At 43.1% G+C, this 17,775-nt stretch overlaps 2 protein-coding genes across 2 annotated transcripts in view; one reads left to right on the top strand and one right to left on the bottom strand.

Moving 5' to 3' along the window:
- Positions 1-67: 67 nt before the first annotated feature.
- CSUI_004793 (uncharacterized protein) lies at positions 68-4,359 on the bottom strand (the record flags this gene model as incomplete). The annotated part of the gene is made up of 4 exons (XM_068064977.1): positions 2,855-4,359; positions 2,014-2,054; positions 1,166-1,214; positions 68-126 (listed from the first exon to the last, which is right to left on the bottom strand). Coding segments are annotated over exons 1-4 (579 nt in total), but the record flags the coding sequence as incomplete, so codon positions are not given.
- A 218-nt stretch (positions 4,360-4,577) lies between these two features.
- CSUI_004792 (uncharacterized protein) overlaps positions 4,578-17,775 on the top strand; it is a 16,934-nt gene continuing 3,736 nt past the window's right edge. The window contains exons 1-5 of the mRNA XM_068064976.1: positions 4,578-7,931; positions 8,590-14,619; positions 15,306-15,372; positions 16,489-16,537; positions 17,408-17,506. Of these exons, the coding sequence (XP_067923044.1) occupies positions 5,346-7,931; positions 8,590-14,619; positions 15,306-15,372; positions 16,489-16,537; positions 17,408-17,506 (8,831 nt within the window). The 5' untranslated portion in view covers positions 4,578-5,345. The remainder of the gene's footprint in view (positions 7,932-8,589; positions 14,620-15,305; positions 15,373-16,488; positions 16,538-17,407; positions 17,507-17,775) is intronic.

Raw genomic sequence — 17,775 nt, 5'->3', positions numbered from 1 at the left:
AGAAAGAAAGAAAGAACGAAAAGAAGGGAAGATCTTGGTGAATTTTTCCGCTTGTCTGTGTGGGACTTGCCTGTGAGTTGTTCATCGTTTCCGTGTTATCTAGAGCATCGATTCTGAAGAGCATCGAGACGATATCATCGACAGTCTTCTGGCTAGCTGCATATCAGCCCGGAAACACATCGAAGCACACACGTAAAGAGACCTCAAAAAGCGGGGTTTCTGTGAAAATAAAAAGTCCTCTGAAAAGACTTGTATGCTCATGACACTCTTATTCGCTAAACACGAAGACAGAAGGGACGCATGAGGGGTGACGCCTTGCCTGAGCGGGCCTACAGAGAAAAAGAAGAGGCGAAAGACCTCCGCCTCAAACACAAGGTGAAAAACACCGTTTGACATCCACCCTCCTATACACACTTTGCTGTAAGGAGGTATCTATCTATCTATATATCTATCTATCTATCTGTCCATCCTTTGTCTAGCCATCTACCTATATATCTATCCTTAGATAGAACTCTCTAAAGCCCGCTCAGCCAAATGAAGAAAAAGAGAAAGTCTGAGATGTATGTAGGTGTGTGCATATACACCAGGAAAACATAAATCAGAAACAAAACCGCGACGATATGAAAGAGATAGAAAAGAAGTGTAGAAAACACTTGAGAGATTCACCTTCGTAGTCGGCACTACCACTTGAGCAGATTGAAATGAAGGGAAGAAGACCCCAGAAAAACGAAGAAGAAGAACAAGAAAGACTGAAAGTCATCTCAGAAGTCGCAGGTACCTCGGAATAACACGAACGAACGAGAGAGATAGATCGAGAGCTCTCAATATACACTCGCTCTACGACCTGAAGCAACAACCCTAAAAGCTTACTGTACACGTACACCCATACTTACTCTCTCTCTCTCTCCATACATATATATAGATAGATACTGCATATATCTCTCTCTATATGAATATGCATTACATATCTCTCTGTATATACACTACATGTTATATACTATACGTCTATACGCTTCGATGCATGTATATGTGGGCCGAGTTTCCGGAGTTTAGGCTTTCTTTTCCCGAGTGGATTCGGGTATAGATATCGTGAGAGTGGTGCATGTGGGTATAGATATGATAAGAGTCGTGCATGCGATGAATTCGAAGAAAGAGAGAGACTGACCTCCTCTCAAGAAGCAAATGTAGACAACCAAACCCTTCCCTATAGACACCTGAAGGAAAAAAGCGAAAACTTACTAGACATTTCCCTCACATACCATATGCACACAAAGCTACGAGCACCCTACAGTTTACATGAGTGCATGCATACACATCCATATGTAGAGAGAGAGGTAGATGCATATATCGGGGTATATCTATACATAGTACAGAGATGGTAAGAGAGACGAGCGTAGGGTGTTGAAGAAGGTCTCTGCGAAATGCTAATTGGCATAGAGCCCTTCAAGTAAAGAGAGAGGAAGTTCATACGTACAGATGATACATAGAGACCTGCGAAGGTTTTCTCGACATCGACGACATATCTATGGCCACGCCTATTTACGAACCTAGTTTACAGACGAGCGTCCGTCTCTCGCGCTGAATAGCAGATCGATAGAATGATCAAAAATAGGTATAGCGAGAAAGACTAAGAATTTTCCCCTTTCTAAGAAGTAGATCGATCGACATACCTATCTTTGATCTATCTTTATACCTATGTGCTATTCAGCGCGAGACAGGGGCGCCTCGTCTGTAAACTATGTTGGTAATATAGGCATAGGCATAGAGATGTGTATCAGAAAGGAAAGAGAGGGGGACAGTCTATGCACTAAACAAACTCATAATGGGGAGGTAATGAAAGAGGCGATTCGGAAACGAGTCGAGAGGAAAGAGTGAGGAAGAAAGAAAGAGAAAGAAACAAAGAAAGAGAAGAGTGAGGAAAAAAGAAAGCAAGAAATAGTGCCGAAGAAAGAAAGAAATCTATCCTTTCAGTTAGTGGCCATCGCAAGAAAAACTAGCAACACATCTACCTACCGACGTTTCAGCTACAGGATCTACTTGAAGAGTAGCTTCATCTGCGAAGTAAAGAAATGAAGAAGAAGAAAAAGAAAAGAGAAAGAAGAAGAATTCGCCCAGGTAGAGAGGGGTGTATGTACACTTCACTTCTTGCTGACTGCACGATGGCAAAAAGAGCTCGGAAAGATCAAAGAATAGGGACAGGAACTTCAGCATCACTCTCTCTTCTATCGTCTCTTGTCTGTCCCAAGAGAGACAGACGTCATGAGAAACACTTACAGGAAAGCGACTACAGAGGAGAGACACATACAAGAAACGAGACGGGCAGAAATGCGCAACACAGAGGCCATAAGGAAGAAAGGAAAAGGAGAAGGTAACAACGAAAGAATAGAAAAAAAAACGGCTTGGAAGAAACAGAGATAAAGAAGGCGAGAGAATGAAAAGAACAGAAAGAATGCTTGCCCGTGTTTAACCACATGTACGAGATTTAGACTTCTACATACCTCCAAAGATAGACTAAAAATAGGTAGATGGATTAAAGAGAGATAGGTTAAACATAGATAGACTAACTAGAGATAGATAGATTAAAGATAGATAGATAGACAGATTAAAGATGGATAGATTGAAGAGAGATAGTTATTTAGACAGGTTGAAGATAGGGAGACTGGAAGATAATTGAATTCAGTAGAATTCATAGGCACATCGATACAGATGTGTATCTACGCATGCACGAGTATCCTGCGAAGTTGTCTCGGTTTTCCTATGAAGTCAAGCAGAGAAGAAAAAGGAAAAGAAAAAAAAGGAGGAAAGAAGAAGATGAAGATGAAAAAGAGGGGGAAAAGAAGAGGCCAATCTTTACCGACACGTTGAATGACAAGACGCGCACAGGTTCCGAGCGTCCCCGATGATCCATTGGATTTCTCAGTAGTCTCATGACTGACTGATACTGAAGTTTTGTGAAGTTCTTTCATCTTTCGGTTCTCTCCTTTGTCTTTTTCTTCTTTCGTGTAGTCGTTCTTCTTCTTGTTCTCCTCCTTCTCTTTAGCTTTCTCACTAGACGATGGCCCAGGTGCATTTCCTTCGTGTTCGGCTGCGGTCCTTTTCTCATTTTCTAGATTATGAAGAGAACGGCTCTCCTCGCTATTTCGTTGGTACTCTTTTCCGACAGTATATTCTTGAAGATCCTCTCGCTTCTTTTCTTCTTCTTTCAGTCTTCTCTCGGAAAGAGATAGACTCGGAGATGAAGAGGAGAGAGGGGCGAGATGCGAACTTGGCAGTTCTTTCTCCATGTCTAGATAGACAAAGATGTGATTAATATAAAGAAGACGAAGAAGAGGAAAAAAGAAAGGGAGAAAGAGAGAGTCGAGATTGAGGTAGTACGGAAAGAAGGAGAAGAACAAGCAGGAAAAAGAAGAAAGAGGGCCGTGGGGGTGGGAATGAAGAAGGTAGCAGAAATTTCTCACGAGCAGGGGCCGACCCTCCGTCAAAGAGTTAGAAGAAAGTTATGACATCAGCAAAGGAGAGAAAAAGAGAGAGAGAGAGATATGAAGAAGATGAAGAAGGACAGGGAGCTATGGAAACAAAGTGTTTGGTAGCGTTCTCTGGAGAGACAGAGGAGAAAGTGACTGAGGAGAGAGAGACTGCCCTCTTTTACTATGACAGCTGAATGGAGGGAGATCCACTCGGGAGGAGGAAAGAGGTAGGGACTCTTAACACACCATCATGAGTGGACGAAAGAAGAAAGAGAGGAGAAAGAAGAAAAGCAGAAGGTTGAGAAAAGAAGAGATAGATAATAATCGAGACCTCAAGTGATACAACGAACAAAGTCTTCTTTACTTGAAATACAACGGAAAGAAAGAGAGAAAGGAAGACAGAAGGAAAGAAGTCGGGTGTATGTACAGCTCGAGCAGTTGATCCACCTCGTTCCTTTCCACGCCTAGCAGAGAGAGGAATCTTGATCGTAAAGGAGGTCTTCTTCAGAACACTACAATTTCTGCTGAGTTCTTTCTACCTGAACACTATCATTTAGATTTCTTATGAGCAACCGAAGAAACTTCCTTCTCTTCTTTAATTGCTTGGGAATAAAAACTTAGCGCGTTGCACTTTTCTCGCCATGAGGGATCGCATTTCTGGCGACACAACGAAGAAGAAGAAAAACCGCGAGAGAGAGAGAAGCGGGTGTCTGTATGGACTCAAATTCATGCTGTTCCTTAAAATCTTGAGGAAGACTGTCAGCTTGAAAGAGGGAGAAAGTTTCTTTCGAACAGGAAGGAGGAACCGAGAGGAAAGAAACACGTAGAGGCAAGAAAGAAAAAGCAAAGAGAGATAGGAAACAGTCATACGTGAAGAGATTATTGAGTGTATGTACATACACCCTGAAGACAGATCGATCATTCACGCACACAGTGTCTCTGTCTCCATCCTTCTTCACCCGCTGCTGACAGCACTTCGATACGCTTTTCTATTGCATGCCTTGGAGCATGCACGCATGCATTCGATTTCCTCGTGTTTTTTTTTGTGCATGCCTTTGAAAACAGCTTCAATATTGAGACAGAAAAAACAAGGTTTCTCAATGAGTTTCATTCTGCTAGCTTTTCCAGCTAGCCATCGACCCAGACGTCGATTGTTTAAAGGCCTACCGTCACTATCGAAGCCCCGTGTCTTTTACGTCGAGAGTTTTGAAGAAGTTGTGCCATTCTCCCGAGAGTCTCAAGGTCTTTCTCCGATGCTGCTGTCGACTCGATTCTGTCTCTCTTCGTCTTTGTTCAGGCAACTCTCTTCCCTCTTTCTCCCGTCTGCCTTTCTCTCCCTATCGCTCCTCTCGAATCTCGCAGTCCGGCACGTAGGGTGTTAAGAGAAGGAAAAGAGGTGTTTTCTCTCTTTTCTTACTTCTCAGTCAGTAGACATCGATCCATAGCAGGAGAAAAGACGAAGAAAGATTCATTGCCAAGCGCTTTCTTTATAAACCGAAGAGTCTGTATATCTTACCAAGTCTCTGGCTTCATTCTACTCTTTCTTTCGAAGAGTTCGTGTTCTTCGCCTTCTTTTTTCCTTCTTTCCTTCACAAACTCTCTATCTCTCGTGATTATCTTCATCTCTGTCTTCCCTCTCTCCTAACTAGCAATGTTTGCTTACCATCTTGAAGGCGATCTTTCTCTACAGGAAAGAGACGTTTTCCTTGTTTCAGTGCAAAAGAAAAGAAAGGAATGGATAGATTCTCTATCATCATATGGAAGAATGAAGTAGAAAGACACAGGGGTGCTACAGGGCTGAGGAGCGGAGGAGGCGACAGAAGATGCCTTTTTTCATCATCTCTCTTTTGCTAGAAAGAATGATGTCTTGAATCCGAAATGCAACGCAGCTGTATATACACCCGGGGAACGACAGCATCTTCCATAAGAGAGACGACAATGCCGTTGGCTCATGAAGAACAAGATGGACGATCACTTTCAGCTTCTCCTAAGAAAGAAGAGAAAGAGGAAGAAGAAGCCGAAGAAATCTTCGAAAGAAAACTTATCCTCTTTATTAGCTCAACTGCACAGGTTATTGCACTAGGTAAAAGATCTATATCCACTAAGAAGAAGGAAACAGAGTCGAGTTTAGCCTCTTCTTCTTCTCTTTCTTCTTCTTACTTTGTTTTGAGAGAAGCTGTAGGGAGGGCAGTCTCAGCAGGAGACGACTTATGCCAGGTTGTGAGACAACTGAACGAGAAGGTGTCTTCTTCCGCTTCTCCCGCTTTTCACAAGAATACAGCTTACCGAGGACAAGGTGTATGTACACCTGAACATGGAAGACAGATTCTTCCACGTCAAGTTCTCGGATGTCGCACACCCGTCTGTGAGGTGAAGGGCACAGCGACGGAGAAGACCAAGAAGAAGACGAAAGAGGCTTTGATCCGCGATCGAAAGGAATCTCTTCAAAATGAAAAGAAAAAGAGAATTCTTCTCGCGAAAAAGGCTGCCGCTGCCTATCTTTCTATGCATGAAGTCTCGACACATCTTGTATCGATTGTCGAGTTTCATGAGAATCAGCTGAAAAGAGGTACTAAAACTCCCACCTCTTCTCCCTCTTCTTCTCTTCCTTCTCAGGAAAATGAGACTTGTCAACTTCATATTTCATCTTTACTTGCCGTACGTCCTCTTATAGAAATTCTCCTCTCTACATTCTCTCAGATCCTCATTCTCTGTCATGCTTTCCACCAGCTGTACAGACAGCGCAAAAAACTTCACACACATCTCTCAGGTTCTACTTCTCCTTCTTCTATCCCTTCTTCTTCTACCCCTTCTTCTTCTTCTTCCTCTTCTTCTTCTCCGTCGTCTTTTTTGTTCTTTATTTTCGGTGGCTCTCTTCTTCCTGCTGTGCGTTTTCTGTCGATACACTCTCTCCGCGAGAGCTCGGGATGTCTCGTGGAAATTCTTCGTCTTCTTCTTCTTTCTTTTACTTTCGGATGGCCTCTGCAACTTCTCGCTCATTGCGATCAAGAGACTTCTCTCTCGAAGCTCTCCAAAAGAGAAGCTGAAGAAAAGGAAGAAAAGGGACAAGAAGAAGAAGAATCGTCTTTCTTTCTGTCTCAGTCTCTTCTCGTGAAATGTTTTCTTCAGCCGGTACCAAGAGCTCAAGGCGCGATTCCTTGCGGTGTAGCTATAGGTATTTCTCTTCATGAACTTCTCTCTCTTCTTATTCCCCTATCTTTATCTTCTTCTTCTTTTGCAACTTCGTCGTCTTTCTCACGGAGAGAATATGAGGCGAAGGAATCCTCCCAAGGTGGAGCCCGGATCGAACGTCAGGCCATTCTACTTGCTTTGAGGTGTCTATACACCGTAGCAGATGTCTTAGATTCATCTTTCTTTCTCCTTTCTACCTATGATAAAAAGTCTCTTTCTTCTTCCTCCTCGTCCTCTTCCGCTTCTTCTCAAGGAAACAAATCACTTCAAGATAGAAAGAAAGACCAGAAGAAAGGGGAGAATGAAAGATGCCATATATCAATCAAAGAAGAAGAAGAAGAACAAGAAGATGAAAAAGAAGAAGACAAGAGAAAGCTGTTTTCTTCTAGTTCCCCACTCGAGAAAGATTCTGTCTCTCTCTTTCTCCCTCGAGTACGAGAGAGAGAGAGTGCTTTTCTTTCTCATTGTTTCTGGTGTATGGCGATTCTTCTTCACTTATATCCAGGTATTGCTTCGGGTCTGTCTCGCTTTCTACTCTCGTCGTCTTCTCTGCCGTGTTTCTTTTCATGGAGAAAATCCGACGAAGGAGGGAAGTCCCGTATATTAGCCGAAGCTTTTCTTGTTCTTGCTCGATGGATTGAAGCTGTCCTAGGCAATGCCTCATACTTCACAACTTTCTTCTTCTCTTCATCTTCTTCATCCCCATCTCCTCTGACGCTATCTTTTCTTTCTTCTACCTCTTCTTCTTATTCCTTTTCTTCTGAAAGTGATATTCTAACGTCTCCCTCTTCGTCATCTTCTTCGTCTTCTTCTTCTTCTTATCTTTATGGAAGAGAGAAACAGTACCTCGAAGATCTCTGGATGCTTGGAGAATTGAAGAAGGGCATGCACGCTTCAAAGAGCTCTGTGTACGAAGATTCTCGTGACGGGAAAGACGAAGTCAAAGAGAGTGACGAAAAGAATCAGAAAGAGAGAGAAACGGACAGCAAAGGACAAGAAGATGTCGATAAAGATAAAGAAGAAGAAGAACATCTCCAAGAGAAGAAAAAAGAGAGAAAAGAAACTGTTTTCGGCTTCACACTTCTACAGAGATTACAGGAAGAACAAGGTCGATTTTTCATGAGAGAGAAGATAAGAAGAAAGAAGCAGAAGAAAGAGAAGAACTCTCTACTAGAGCTGTCCCTGTCGCCCCGTTCGGGAGACTATCCTGCACATAGGCAACTTCGAGAAGATGTGCATATGGCCCTTTATCAGACATCGAAGAAGATAGAAGTAAGAAAAGTCACTGAAGAGACACTTCGTACGAGAGAGAGAGAGAGAAAGAAACAAGAGATAGCAAGACGTTCAGAAGTCGACACAAGGAAGGAAAGTAAACAGAATACTTCGTATATCTGTCTCTTCATAAGGTCTCGCTATGTCTGCTATATAAGTTTATCTGCCTATACATATGTATATATAGAGAGATAGACTCTCTGTTTTGCGATTTCTCTCCCTCCCCCTTTGCTTTTCTTATCCGGAGTGTACGTACACCTCTTCCTCTGAGGGTGTAGATACACTTCAGAGAGGAGAACTGATTATCTTCTTCCTTTGTCCTATCTAAGCATTGTCCTTCTCTTTTCTTCTTCACCTTTTTCTCTTTTTTCTTCGTCTTTCCTCTTCTTCTTCATCTCTTCTATCTTATTCCATACTCGATTGACCTTATCTTCCTTTCTCTCTTTCTTCTCATGAATCCTCTTGTCTTCTTCTGCTTTCTTTGTCTCTCCCTGGCTTTCTTCTTCTCTTTCTTTTTCTCGACGACTTCCTGGTTTCTTCTTCGCCTCCCCCCTCTTCATGACAGGTTTCTCGGAAGTGTTTTTTCTTCTTCTTTCATAGACCGATCTCTTCTTGCATGCGGTCTGCCTTGTGTGTCTTGTTCTTATTCTCTTTTCAGAATCTTCTCCAATCCTCTTCTTCTTCTCTTCCTCTTACAGACTGGCAAGTCCGTCTAGGACGTCTCTTCCTTGCAGGAGCTCTTCTGAGGAGGTGCCGCAATCTTATCGTGAAGGTGTCGTCTCTCTCCCCTTCAGACAGGGTATCAGACTTCCGCGCAATTTTCGCCTCTGTACAGTTATCTGTAGATGTAGCTGTCCAAGCATTAGGCGATGAGAAGAGTTTCTTAAGACTAAAAGCTTCGGAAATTCTTCTTCGACCACATCTCGATATGTCGATGATGAAGAGGAAGCTCTCCATCTCGATACACGAGTCTTTGAGGACTCCAAAGGATTCTCTTCTTTCTCTTATGACAACACGTTTTCCTTCGTCTGTCTTCATGGGGTCTCTGGCTTCTTCTTCTCAAGCACCAGATCGGCTTCTTTCCTCTTTACCTTCTTCGTCTGCTCCTCTGGCCGACTTTCAAGTTATCTCTCTTCTCAAGAGAAGATTTCTTTCTTTTCTTGAAGATGCTGCATGCGCAGCTTTCTCTGTAGGTGTATGTACAGCTCATCGTAAGATAACTTTGAGAGGCAATGACAACTCGAGTTTTTCTTCTTCTTCTTCACATGCTTCTTCCTCGTCGTTCCTTTCGTCGTTGTTCAGAAACCCATCCAAAGAAAACCGATTGAAGGAGAGAAGAAGAAGTGAAAGTGGGGACGTGCTTTCACAAGGACAGAAATGTCCTGCTGAAGAAGATCTCTACATCAATCCGACAGAAAGACAGAATGCTTTACAGCGATCTCTCTCGAGTGTAGAAGGATGTCTGCGTATCATGGCTATGGGACGTCTTCGACAAGAGGGAGAGAGAGATGCGAAGAATCTCTTTTCTGTCTTGTCTATTCATCTACGAGATTTCTATGAATATCTTTCTTTCTTCAACACCAAGGAAAGAGAGCCTGCGGGCAAGGAGGCAAATCGCATAGCTAAAGCCAATGAACAGCCTGTTCTCTTCACGACTTCCGATACACAAGAAAGAGAAGAAGAACAGGAAGAAAAAGTACCGCAACGCAGACCACATTGCAGAAGAGAAGAAAGAGAAGAAGAAGAAGATAGACGGAGAGTTAGGCATTATTCTAGTCGTCTCTTTTCATGTGTATGTGAGTTGCCAGGTCTTAGAGGAGAAGGACACGAGGGAGGAGAAGACGAAGAAGCAGATGATGAGAGTGAAAGTCTTCTTCATCTCCTATTAAGGCAGGAATTTTCTTTACTTCAGCGTCGGTCTTATCAGGCAGATTGGCTCCTCCCCTGTAATGAAATCTTACGTTCTATATGTCAGCTCGGGATGTTCCATCCTTTGACGGTCATGGCTTCCATGAAGCATCTCGGCTTATATAGTGGAGTGATCCTAGAGCAGAAGAAGTTCAACGGAAGAAGAGATGGAGATTGGGGGTATTCGTTTGACTACGGGAGAGAGGAAGATGGTATGAGAAGGAATGATGGAACAGCAGCATATGAGGTGTCTGTACACTCCAACAGAGAACGACAAGAAGGAGAAGAAACCTGTCGAGAGAATGCTCTTTTTCTTCTTCCTCTCTCCCATCTTCGTATTCTCCAAGAAGATGTCTTCGCTACTGAACTCACACCTCAGACTTCTCGCTGGCATGACAAAAAGAGAGAAAGAGAACAAACACAGAAGATCATCAATGGAAGAAGAAGAACAGATCGACGAGAGGATCCAAATGAAAAGGAGAAGAAGAAGCTCTCTTCTAGTGATAATGGAGACGAAAGCAGCCATGAACACGAGAGGAATGAAGAAGAATACGAGGAAGAACTTGTGAAAAGCGGAAAGAAAACGGCGAAGGAGGAAAAGAAAGTCAAGAAGAGAAGAAGAATCTTGAGTATGACGTCTTGTCCTGGATGTGAAGTGTATCGACGCTTTCAGCATTCTCAGCGGCTATGTCGGTGCTATTCATCATGTTCCTCTTCGTCTTCTTCATCTTCGCTTTGCAGCTCTGATCTACAAGAAAACGAAGAAGAGGAAGAAGCAGATGACCTTTCATTGTGGCGAGATGAAGCTTTAGAGGAGCAGCTGATCTTCCCATCCCTTGTAGGTTCGGGTGGGAACGAGGCATTAGGGCGTCAGGTGCAAAGTTTGATTGAAGCTCTCTTTGCTATCCTTCCTTCTTCTTCTCGTTCAGATCTCTTTGATCTTCTATTAGATCGTCTTCTTCTCTCAGGTGTATATACACCTTCTCTACATGGCAAGGAGGATCATGATGATCAAATTTTCATTTCCACCACCTCTTCTCTGGCGCCTTCTTCTCATTCCACACATTGCCAAGGCTCTGCTAAGATCGAAACAAAAGAAAAGGCTAGTGAAAGAGGTCATGCAAGTCAGGAAGGAGGGAGAAAAGATGCTTGTCTTCTTCCACGTCTTCGTCGAAAGACAGAAAGAACTCATCTTTCTTCTCCTTCTTCTTCTCTTCAACGTGAGAAACATCGTGAACAAGGGGGTCATCGTCCTGTATGGATGAGACGTGCCTTAGCCTCTCCCATGGGCTTTGTGGGGAGAGGCGATTGGAGAGAGAGAAGAGAAGAAGTTCAAGAGAGTGAAGGAATAAGAGAAGAAAAGAGCGCTCTTCTCTCAAGCAACTCCATCACACCATCTTCTACATGTCGCGATGATCGAGAAATCTCTTCTTTGTTTCAACTCATTCAAGGAGGTCAACAGATCTCCTCTTCCTTGTCTACGCCTCTTCTTAACTCTTTTCTTCTACGGACATCTCTTCTCTTCTGTGTATCAGCAGCTCTCAAAGCAGCTCTTGTACGCTATGCACATCAGATGGGAAAGATCAAGACACCATCGAGCTCCTCTTCTCTTTCTTCTTCTTCTTCCTCGCCTTCCCTCCTCCCCCTTCGGCCGATCGATGGGAAGAATCAGGATGAAGATAAGCCATCTTACCGACACCTCAGAGCCACCGAGAAAACAGAGAGAAGAAGAGATCAAGAAGAAAAGAAAGAACAAGAAGAAGATAGAGAAGAAGAAGAGGCTTTCTCACCGTTATTCGAGACGTGTGTTTACTGGTACGCCCGTGCTTCTTCTTCGCCTTCGCTGAGAAGGAAGTGTGAAGCAGGCGAAGAAGTCCGAGATACTTCTGCGACTCTAAGCAGCTCTTCTACTTCTCTCTTAAGGAAGGTCGAGGAGGAGGAGGAGGAGAAGAAGAAGAAGAGAAGAGAAGAAAATGCTAATTCTTCTGTCGTGGAGAGCTTTCTCTTCACTCAAGATCAAATCGAAAGACTTCTCGAAATTCTCTTAGATTCACGCGTATGGATAGCTGGAGATACAGAGGCCGAAGCTCTCGCTGTGGTTTGTGCTCACGAGGAAGAAGAAGAAGAAGATGAAGGGGGTGGTGGTCATGACGATGAAGAGATTGAAGTGGAGAAGGAGAAGACGAAAGAGAAAGATGTATCTCAAAGACAGGAAGAGGAGGAGAAAGAGAGAGATGAAAAAGAAAGAGGAGAAGCGCGCGAGTTGTCTGCTGTGCAAGGTCATATTCACGCGCGTAAGGAACGCCTGAGACATGAAGGGAAGAGCGAAGGTCAGCAACAGAAAGAAGAAGAGAAAAAGAGGAAAGAAAAAGACGATGAAGGAGAAGAAGAAGAAGAAGGAGAAAGGATAGGAGAAGAAGATTGTGGGAGACCAAGACATTTTAGCAGTGGAGGAAGCAAAACAAGTAGATCAGGAAGAAACAGAGCTTCTTCTCTCCCCTCATCTTCTTATTCGGCTTTTTCTCTTTCCCTTTGGTCGTGTTATATCCAGTTTTATCGTGTGATTCTTCTGCGGTGTATGGGCTTCGCTTTCAGTGCCTTAAGAATTCTCGGAAAAGAAAGAAAAGATCAAAGAAAAGAAGAAGAAGAAGAGATTGACCTTGTGAAGAGAGAGCTTCCCTTTGTCTTCTTTCCTCTCTGTCGACATCTTGGTAGTGTGCACTCACCTGCTGTGGCGGCGTCAGCATATTCAGCTCTTCTTTCTTTACATAACGCGCTCTCTATAAAGCAGAGAAACGCCTTCTCTCATTTTGTTTTCTCTTCTGCTTCTTCTTCTTCCTCTTCCTCTCTCTTCACTTCTTCCTCTCCTATCGGATGTCTTCTTGCAAATCACGGTGATCTTCTTATTGACACCTTATCTTTCTGTATACATCATTATCATCCGCGGTCGTCTTCTTCTTCTTTCTCGGCCTTTTCTTCTCTTCCCTCTGTCTATACACCTCCATCTGTTTCATCGTTGTCGGTATCTTCCTCCGTTGATCCTTCCTTTGTTCGTCGTGGTCACCCGTATGAGAGCCTTTCTTTGGTCTCTTCCTCTCCCCCGTCTTTCTCTTTCTATCCATCTGAAAGACTTCGATTTCTTATCAAAGGAAAGAGTATGACTGAAGCTGATCTTGGAAGTCTTTTAACGGCTCTCGTTGCCTTTGCCCCTCCTTCAATGCTCTCTAGTCTTTCTGATCTTCTCGGGTCTCTCTTGCAAAGACAGCATGAACACAGACAGAGACAGCTACGAAGACTTCTCTCGAATCTAGGGGTGTCCTCTTTCTCTTTTTCTTCATCTCTCTCCCTTCAACCGCGTTTCTTCAAAGAGGAAAAGAAAAGAAGAATGGGAGAAAGAGAAGGAGAAGAAGATACGACGATAATGAAGGCAGAAAGAGAAAGAGAACGAAGAAAGATGCGATATCTTTCTCTTTTGAAGGAGAGAGAAGAAGAAGAGGAAGAAGAAGAAGAAAGATATGTCCCTCTATGGTTGCTAAGAGTTCTTGCGGGATTGTCCTTTCTCCTTACAAAGCAAATTACTTTCGATCGGATAAGAAAGAAAGACCTTCGCAGCAGAAGAAGAAAGAGAAGAGCAGAGGACAAATCTTTATTCATGGAAAACACCTACTCCATCGAGCATGCTACAGAGAAGGGAGCAAAGAAGGTAGAAGAAGAAGAAGGAGAAGCTCTCAAGAAAGGTGATAGAATGAAAGAAGGAGCCCAAATGAAGAAAGACGTGAACGACGTGACAACCCTGGAGAAGCGTCAGGAGAGAGATGGAGATGAAGAAGAAGAAGAAGCTACCGAAGAAGAAAAGAGATCTCCACATGGGAGAGTCTCGAGAGAGTTGACACAACAAGATTCATGTATTGTCTTGAAGAAGAAGTTACAGCAGACTTTTGCGCATGATCGCTTTGACCCTCCTTTTGCTTGGATGCTCGACCCTGAAGGACTGAGAAAGGAGAAAGAGAAGAGGCACCCTTTAGCGGCACCTGGACAACACAAAAGAAGAAAAAAAGAAGACCAAGAGAAATATAGGAAGGCCAATGAAGAGGAGAAGAAGAAGAAGAAAGACATGTTCGGATCTGCAATCTGTGAAAAGGATGGGAAGCCGTTGTCTCACTTTCTCGGTCAACAGGCACGTGATACACCCGGGCAGGATAGGAATGACCGTCAAGAAGGAGAAGAAGAAGAGGATACGATATCGACTGAAAGCAGTGACGAAGATGGAGAGGAGGCGTGTGAGGACGGGGGAGATATGCCTTTGAGATATGTAGATGAAGATGGCGATGTAGGAGAAGAAGACGATCCCATAGAAGAAGAAGAGGAAGACGAAGAAAAAGAAGGTGAAGATGAAGTAAAGAAGAATAGTGAACTCTTCGATGAGCTGATCAAGATTGAATTAGAAAATCAAAGTAGAGGAAGGAGCGAGCTAGAGACAACACAAAGACTTCTGACTATGTGGAAAGAGAAGATATCTCAAGAGAAAGAGAAAGAACGGAGAAGAAAAGAAAAGAAAGGAAAAAAGCAGAATAGAATTCTTAGGCCTCGACTTGGCTGGGCTCAACTAGGAAAGTACGGAAGTCTTCGATTACAAGCAACTGAAATCCTTATGCGTGTCCGTTTACTTCTTCATGTCGATCCTCGCCCAGCAGCTGGGGTGTACATACACCTCACTATGCTGAGATGTTTGTATGTCTTAACGACAAGAAAGAAAGAACTCTTACCGAGAATTCATGAGGTAAGAGGAACAGGATGGTATTTTCTCTCCGTGATCTGGTCTTGTCTATGGATGTGCCTACAGGACTTTGTGAATTCGCTTAGCACTGTGCATGTACCTATACGCACGTATACAGACATACTTTTATATCTTCAATGGAACACGGACGGTCCATACATATTTATATGTAAAGGCTTATACATACACATACCCAAACACATTCGTAGATGCGTGTCCATACACCTTCATTCATAAACATACATATTCATACATACATGCATACATACTCATACATACATACATACTCATACCTACATACATCTTCATACATACATACATATTCATACATACATACATATTCATACATACATACATATTCATACATACATACATATTCATACATACATATTCATACATACCCGTACATACATGTATGACTGGTTCATTTCTATGAGTGTCGTATGTGGTGTGAGGGGACTCGACTATTCTCTTCCTCATCTCGGGTCTTCATCGCCCCCCTGTGTCCTCTTTCTCCCCTACTTACGTTTTTGACTTCTCTCCATCCTCTCTCTGTATGTGACGGAGCTGTGATGGTTTTCCTCTCCTTCTTCTTCGTCTTTTTCTTTCTCTTTCTCCTTTATTACTCTCTTTTCCTGGTCAACGACGAACTCCTCTTTGCTCTTCAAATTCTTTCTTTCGGATTGTAGATATGGCCTTCTCTCCTTCCCTCCTTCTCTCCTTCGACGCCTTTACCAGCACTCGTCATTGCCCTAGGTAAAGTCTGCTATGAGATTTCTGTACCCAAGGTGAAGTATGTAACTCTGTATCTATCTATCTATCAATATATGTACGTATGATCCCTAGACCCAAGCACTGTCTATTTGTCGACCTCTCTCTGGCTTTCAGCTTCTCCATAATCTATCTCTCTATCTCTCTTTAATCTATTTATCTTTAATCTACCTATCTTTAATCTATCTGTCTATCTGTCTAGGTATCCATCTATGCATCTCTTCATAGAGATGATGTGTTCAAGATCTCTGGTGTTTTATATTTACACTGGGAGAATGCTTGAAGAAAGTTCATATCTAAAGGCTTTCTCACGAATGCTTTCTCGACTTTGAATGAGATTTGCATGTATGAGGAGTCTGTCTTATACAAGAGGTCAGGAAGACGAGAGTGAGAGCGGAACAACTCTAGACCGAAGACAAGACTTTCCCCTCTTCTTCTTATGTCCACCCTACCAACGTGATAAGCTTCTCGGAGAACCATGCGGAGTAGAGGCATTTCGTGCTGATGTTTGCGATCTTCTTCTCTCTTAAATTCTCGGCAACTCTGCTTTGCGCTGTATTCCTGTCCCACTACCGGGTGTATGTACACCTGAAAGAAAAGATAGAGGAGGGTTCCTCATGTTCAAACAGAACGGCGAGATGAAGCAAGACGAGGGGGAGTTCAGTCACGGAGAATGTTGAGAGGCTGAGCGTCCCTGTGTGAGTTCTATAGAAGAAAAGAAAGAAAGAAAGAAATGTGAAAGATCAAGATGAAGAGAGGATACGAAGAATGAGAGAGAAAGAGAAAAAGAGAGAAAGAAAGAAAGATGCTGCTGTGAGGTTGCACTCTTTAGATAAACAAGGACAAGAGAGAGCAGACTCATTCTGTTGGAATTATAAGCCGTCTATACTTGTAGACAGAAGGATACTCGAAGTCTCTTCATCCTTCCTTTTCTTGATTGGCCTCGTGTCTCTCCTCTTGTTCTTCTTTTCTTCTCTCTTTTTCTTTTCGAGTGAGATTCAACGTTTTTCTCTTCTTTTTCTTGTCCCAAACACTTTCACATCTTCTCTTCCTCTTTTCATTCATTTCTTTCTTTCTTCGTTCTTTCTCTTCTCCTTTTAGCAATTGTCAGGCTTATGGCGAGCAGCGCTGGAGGCTTCGTGCGAGATAGGTGAGAAGACAGAGTGAGAGAAGAAGGAGTAGTAGTAGTGGTAGTAGTAGTAGTTAGAGAGAGACGTCGTTCTTACTTCTTTTGTTCTCCCCCCTTCGTGGAAGCTTTTTCTTCTTCGTCTTCTTCGCTTTTGAAGTGCCTGTCTCTTTCTCGTTTTTCTCCCTCCGAACTTCTTATTCTCTTCTCTCATCTTAACTTCTACGTTCTCTTCTCCAGTTTTTTCTACACGTCTCTTCTGTCTTTTTCTTCTTCTCCCTGTATCTCTGTGTGCTAACTATCTTCTTTATCAAAGGTGTGTCTATGGAACTAGCTGGAGTGGAGCTTCTCCATATGTCTGTCTCTGCGGGCCTTTCTTTAGTCTGTGTGTGGCAGGTGTACATGCAGTTTTTCTCGAAATCACAGACACGCAGTTGTTCCTATCATTCTCGGTATCGGTTCTCCTCCGCCTCATTCCTGTCATCTTCGTCTTCACGATCGTAAACAGATCATTTCTCCTTTTCTCTCTTCTTGCTTTTCATGTCTTCTCTCCTCTCCCTATCCATCGTTGCCCTAGCCCGACAAAGCTTAAATAAAATAGGCGTGTACATACATGTTTTACACACTTCGGTTTCGAGGATACCTCCTCGATCTTCTTGCACGTCGAACACTTCCGTCTTCCTTTCTCTTCTCTTCTCTCTTTCTTCTTCTTTCTTCTTTTCTCTTCTCTTTGAATGGTCTCTAGTTCTCTAGCACTTGAGCGACTGTGTCTGTCTGTTGCTATCCCTAAGATAGGTATTTCATCCTGTACAAGAAAGAGATAAGGCTTAAGAGAAGTCTCTACCCCTCAGGCCTTCTTATGTGGCCGAGAGATCTCTCTTCTCATGTGCTCAGGTTTTCACTGGATGTCTTCCCTCCTCTACTTCATCGACTACAAGGTTATTCACAGCCTTCGACGCTTCACGACCAAGAGAGAAGATCCGAACAATTCAAGTTCGTTTTTCTTCTTCATCATCTCTCTTTCGTCTACCTCTATGTTTCTTATAGTGGCGCTGCCCTGTGCTCTCCTTCCTCGGTCCTGCTCATGGTTTCGAAGAGTCTAGTGCATTCGTGTCGTACGTACACATCAGGTAGATGTAGAGTCGAGTAGCTTTCCTCCTTCTCCAGTGGAGATCTTCATAACACGATGTCTCTACATTTATGTAGATGTATCATGTATGTGTGAGGTATCTACCTGGATATGCAGATGATAGATAGATAGA

This window comes from Cystoisospora suis (assembly GCF_002600585.1).
Source record: "Cystoisospora suis strain Wien I chromosome Unknown contig_2275, whole genome shotgun sequence".
NCBI classification, from domain to species: Eukaryota; Apicomplexa; class Conoidasida; order Eucoccidiorida; family Sarcocystidae; genus Cystoisospora; species Cystoisospora suis.
The sequence above is the reverse complement of the archived record's forward strand: the minus strand, read 5'-3'. Positions and strand labels throughout refer to the sequence as shown.